Source organism: Empidonax traillii, unplaced genomic scaffold (assembly GCF_003031625.1).
Source record: "Empidonax traillii isolate 1590-97213 ecotype Southwest subspecies unplaced genomic scaffold, ASM303162v1 scaffold121:size1714817, whole genome shotgun sequence".
Taxonomy (NCBI): domain Eukaryota; kingdom Metazoa; phylum Chordata; class Aves; order Passeriformes; family Tyrannidae; genus Empidonax; species Empidonax traillii.
Window position 1 is genome coordinate 1,020,600 of NW_020955314.1, and position 5,845 is coordinate 1,026,444.

Consider the following 5,845-nt stretch of genomic DNA (forward strand, 5'->3'; position numbering starts at 1 on the left):
AAAAAAAAAAAAAAAAAAAAAAAAAAAAAAAAAAACCAAAAAAAAAGTAGTTGTAAATGAATTATTCAAAGTAGCTAGGAAAATTGTCTAAATAATTAATTCATTCAACAAGCACTGTTCTACCCTCATTAGCTGGCTGGATGGGGAAATACATATTTGCCAATCTCTCATCTTTATTCAGTTGCATGAATACATAATGAATATTATTTAGTGAACTCTGTAAAAGCAGAATGGGGCATTTGTAAAGCATAAGTGCTGGAGAAGGTATCCATTATCCCTTTCATTCCATTACCTGATCTTCTGGCTACTTGAAGAGCTGGTTTTACCTCTACCTGCTCCACTTAACTCTTTCTGCTCCCTTCAGCATCACATTTCAGCCTCATTTTTTGTGTGTATGTGACAGGGTCCTAAGCCCTTTGGAACTATGTCATTCTCCCCACGTCCTCTCACCTTCTCCATCAGCAGTTGCCTGCATTTCCCTGATGGTCCGGGTCAGGTGTGCTTCCTCCATGTGCAGCCCACTCCTTTGCCAAGCAGTGCTGTACCTGCACGTATCTCCTGGCAGGATTAGGCTGTACGGCGTGAAGACCTCAGCTCAGCTACGTGTCTAACCAGGCTCGTGAGATGCTCTGAAAATTCATGACAATGTGAATGATTTTTGGGTTTTTTAAATAATTAATCGCTGACATAGCGATAGCAGCGCTCCCCACTGCCTCCATGTCGCACAAGCTACGAATTACAAGCCAGGATGACAACTCATCTGCTGTCAGATGAGGTTGGGCCTTCCCAATTAGAGGTGCAGCCCCTCACGTGCCCTTGGGGCAGGAGCTGAGGCAGGTGGGAACCAACAGTGGGAGAGGAGCTGAGGCAGAGGATGGAGCCACATGAGCTGTCAGAGCAGAAAATCAGCTGGTTTTGAGGTTGTCAGGGAAAATCCACGTGGAAGAGAAAGATAGCAGTAGCAAGCACCACTAATGTCAGATACCTTTGTGATTTAAAACCAAACCAAAATATGCATGTACACGCACAAACAAAAACCTCGCTGTGCACAGAGTCTGCCAATAGCCAAGGCTGTATTTTAAGATGGAAGTTTGTTTGCTGAAAGAAGTAATGATTACAGAGATACAATGAAGTATCATTCTGTGTACCAAAGCTTTCAGAATGCAATTTGTTTGAAGTGCTGCTTCAGAGAGCAGCAAGAAGCACCGTGTTTCTTGTGACACTTCAAGTGTGTAAAGGCCATCCCTCCAACAGTCATTCAAATTTTTTTCAAATTGAGGTTTTTCATAGCAAAGAGAATTAAAAACAATCAGAAAATGTCATTCTCCTGTCATTGGCAGTGCTATTTATAGCCTGCCTACATGTGCACACCACCCTTTAATAAAGCACAATTCATACTCCTGCCTGGCTGCAAAAATTTGCTGGAACAGAGTGCTTATGCAAGCCAGCATAGTCATTCTGCTCGAGTGCTTTGTTTTAGTCTGGTTATTGTAAACAGTAATACCATGTCTGTGGATTTCTTGAGTTGCAGGCAGTCTAGTGACAGTCACTCAAGATGGGCTGAAGTATGAGGCATGTTGGGTTTCATGGAAGCATGAGCTGGTTGCGTTTTTTGTCTCACAGCAAATACAATATGAGGGGAGAAAATATTAATCACCCAGAATAAATACAAAACTAATTCCCACCCCAAAGCATCGTGTTTCAGAGTATTCACAGGAGACTGATCAGTTTGACATTTTTCTTCCAGTTTGAAATGTTTTCATTCTAGTGTAAGAATATTAATATCAAGTTATTTTATTGGTTTATTTATTGGTTTTACTGTCTTTGTTCATTCTCCTCACAGAACAGACAAATCTCTTGTACAAATCTGTGCAGCAAACAGAGCTAAATGTCACCAGTATGACATTGATTATTTTTTTTCTAATTTTAAAATATGCAGCTAAGGTAATCAATTTGTGCTGAGCTACAAATGCAGAAGCTGGAGTGTACATTCTCATTCCAAAGCTGGGTTAATATATACTAGTTTGATGTTTACAGTGTCTGTGTGCTTATCTGTTTTCCACCTCTGTCTGTGTAGACAGGTGTGTTTATACTCACACATGCTTTTAAACACTATATTTTTTCCTCCAGAAACAGAGTTACATTTAATTTGATTGGTTTTGTTTCCCATTTAGCTTAGCAAAATTGGAAGAAGAATTTGCAAAGAAATTCAACAGCCTCCCTCAATACAGTCCTATTACCTTTGACAGGAGAAACTCAGCTGTTCCGAGGAAAAAGCGAAAGGTTGGAAGCGGCTCATGTGAACTACCAAAATCCAACAAAGGTAAATTGCCATGTGCAGTACATTCTTAAGCAACAACAATGCTATGACAAGCTCAGGAATTTATGCATTCTTACTTCACTATTACATGTGAAAAGTGTGAAGTCAAAGAAAAAGTTTCTTAGCACTGAAGTTAGTTGATTCTCACCTGGGTTAGTTTTCAGACTGTACTGTTGACTCCTGATTTTCATGAAGAGTAGAGTTTGTACATGAAATGTATTCCTCACAGCAAGAAAGTTTATCAAAAACATGAATATTTGTGAGGTAAGTGAATTTGACAAGTTTTCCCAAGAGAAGATTGAGAAAAAAAGGGAGATGATCAAAGGTTATATTTTGACAGTTTTCAAAATGTAGTTTTATACCAGTTTGCATTTCACTGTAATTTTAGACTCTGTAAATTAAAACATAAGATACAAGAGATGTCTCAATGAAACATTTGGAATTTTTTTCTATTAATATTTTAACTCTGTCATAAGTTTGGAGCACAATGCCCTGACGTGATAAAAAAGGTTAGAGGACAGAAAAACCGATTCCATACCCAGCTCCACTTGAGGCTCCTCTGTATTGAGGCTCACGGAGGGAGAAACTCCTGACCCATTTGGTTGTTTCATATACAGACAACCTGTGGCAGAGAGATGGTAGAGAAGTGACAGTGTGGTAGAAAAAACTACTTTTAGACTGCATGAGCAATACTGGTGCACACATACAGCGTACAAACATCACAAAATGAAGGAATGGTGTACCAGTAATTCCACAAGACAAAGGGATGCTCAAAAGGATCCTCATTAGGCGCAGTTCACAATGTGATGCTTGTTTCCTTTTCAGCTACTATGGTAGTTCCACTGACTGACAGGTTTTCAGATCTAATACGGCTGCTTTAGACAGGTGACCCTGGATTAGATGGATGCCTTTTGAATGCTGCACAAATAATCACATTACAGTGTGCAGGATTGAGCAGCTGTTCTTCTCTAGTGCATGCCAGTTTTGGTATTGATTTTTGTATTTATGTAATTAGATGTGGAACGGCCACTTTGCAAAATTAGACTTGTGCTAATACCATTCTGACTTCAACTGCCTTTAATTCTCTGTTTATGGTGTGTGTTTGACAGAACTTTTTAAATGAGCATGAATGAATTGCTTTACACTATGATAACACACTGGTTAATTAAGCAACATCTGCTGGGAACAAGATCTCATGGAAGCATGATCTGGCAGTTGAAGTTGTAACAGCAGCTCATTGGATTTCTCACTGCAGTATTTACCTGTTCAGGTGTCTGTATGTTTAAAAACTCCGCAGGCACTGTGTTACTTGGAAATGGCAGCTGCCTCAAGTCAGGTAGCCCAAAACTGCATTCTGCTTTTGGTTGGGCTCAGGCATAAGAATTTAATTTTTATCTTTGTTAGCATCACTTAAAAAGCTTTGGAATATATACAGCCATGTCTCAAGGGAAGGTCAGAAACATAACTGCAGGCAGGTTGCAAGCCTGATATGAGTAGTTTTGGCACAGCCCTGCGGAGACGACCATGGAGCATTTGCCTCTGGCTGACAATAAGGGCTCTTTGAATTAAGCCAGCTGACTTTGCACTGAAGCAGATGGTAAACAGTCACATGAACTTTTCCACCAACTGAGCTGTGGGGTTGCAACAAGCAGCCCCAGGGCAGGAATATCTGATAGTGACACTGCTCTTTCTGTAGTGAACATCTAACTGCAGCCCTGAACTAAATCCGGAAGGGAGCTGGTGATATCTGCTCCTGATTTCAATGAGTGTTGAATTCACTCACATTAGCTGGGCAAGCTGACAGCTTGTGTCACTCATTCCAACTCCCTGGAGAGCAAAGTTCAGCTTTCAAGAGGTAGTTGAAAAACTTTCTAACAAACTGCTTTTATTTTGGAAAAGAAAGATTGATAAAAAGTAAATATTTCATGACAGTAGGTTGATTTAAATGTTTTTATTTTGTTAGGATGTGTAAAATTAGGATGCAGGTTGTGGATTTGAAATAACCTGGCCCATAGTGCATACAAGCAAGCTTACTAGCTTAGTAAGGAAACTGTTCCAGCTGAGCCAAACATTTATTAAGCTGAATCCTCAATTTAATTTGTGATGTACTGACAGGCTATTCAGCCTTGTTGTGCTGTTGGCTTGCCTGCAAAATGTGATGAGTCCAAAGACTTAGGGAATACTGACCTCCAAAAGTGTAGCACATAAAAGTCTGCATACCAAGCTCCTGCAGGTATTGCAGGAAATGAAACTGATAAATTGTGCAAAATAACAGAGCCTGGTTTGGAATGGTTCAGGGTTTTTTGAATTGTCTTGTTTTTTTACACCATTAGAATTAAGCAAAATTAACATCTAATTCTTGCAGTGTGATAAGCATGAACCATGAAGGGTCAATATAGTTTTATGGGTGTAGTGTGACTGTGTTGGGATGTGGGAGACCTTAACTTTGCTCTGCTGTGCTCTGCATTACTGTGTTATGTGGAGTTGTTTCTACTGCTCAGCTTTTCCTTGGATTTCTCTGTCTATAAGGTAATTGGAAGAGATGTCCAGCACAAATAGTGCCTACAAGTTGTTGAGGCCTCTGGATATTTCCAAACAACAGATAATAATCAGTAGGTGTTGGTTTAGTAAACACTCTTTGAAGTCATTCCCTGCTTTTTCTGAATGAGCATGTGCAAGATTATAAACTTCCCAAGCATTCTCACTCAGTTCACAGATAAGTACTTAAATTTTGCAGTTTAATTACAGATCAGTGTCTATCTACTAAATTTAAAATGTAGAAAATATGTTGAAGTGCTGCACACTAAACCTTCCCCAGAATGTTAGGTGAATAAAAACGGAGAAATGTTTTTTGTTTGTTGGGTTTGGGGTGTTTCCCAGCACCTCATCCCAACTGTAGCTGTATGCTTTAATAAGTTTTATTTTGGAGTAAAGGGTACTAGATTGATTTTCTGTCAAATGCCATTAACCTATACCTACAACAGGCCTGATCTGCTACCTGACAACACAGCCAGGATTATCAGGATGTTTTCCTGCTCCTGAGTGGAAAATCAGTGGGTCAGTGCCCGCCAACTACTTCTGCTGTGCTTGTCGTGTTCGGTCCTCACTTCAGCCAGTTCTTTAGTACAAAAACACCTGAAGAGCCCTGTAATGTGAAAGCTGTTTCAGATTCACAGTAATAAGGGAAAATTTGAGAAGCAATTTTTTCCCTAGAGCTTTCCAAATTGTCCAAATTCTGTTCCCACTGAAATCAGTGGGGGTCTTTCTTCAGTGGGAGCAGAACTGAACAAGCCAAAAGGTTTCGACAAAATCCACCTCAAGCATTTTGAACTGGGAATGTGCATATACAATAATAATGTCACCAAATGGCTCAGAAAGATTCAGCTATACTGAATGTGTGCAGATGGCCTGCTCCGACATTTGCTGGAGCTGTGACTGTTTTCTTTTTTTTTTCCTTCTTTCCAATGGCATATGTGCCAAAACATCCCACCACACAGAAGTCAGCTGTCTGCAGTGACTCACTAA

General features: G+C 39.9%; 1 protein-coding gene across 20 annotated transcripts in view; it reads left to right on the plus strand.

The window, feature by feature from the left end:
- BBX (BBX, HMG-box containing) overlaps positions 1–5,845 on the plus strand; it is a 140,935-nt gene that overhangs the window by 117,563 nt on the left and 17,527 nt on the right. For 19 of the 20 annotated variants that reach the window (XM_027883224.1, XM_027883225.1, XM_027883219.1 and 16 more), the window contains one exon: positions 2,175–2,323. In XM_027883224.1, the coding sequence (XP_027739025.1) occupies positions 2,175–2,323 (149 nt within the window). The remainder of the gene's footprint in view (positions 1–2,174; positions 2,324–5,845) is intronic. The other variant, XM_027883207.1, reaches the window with a different exon arrangement.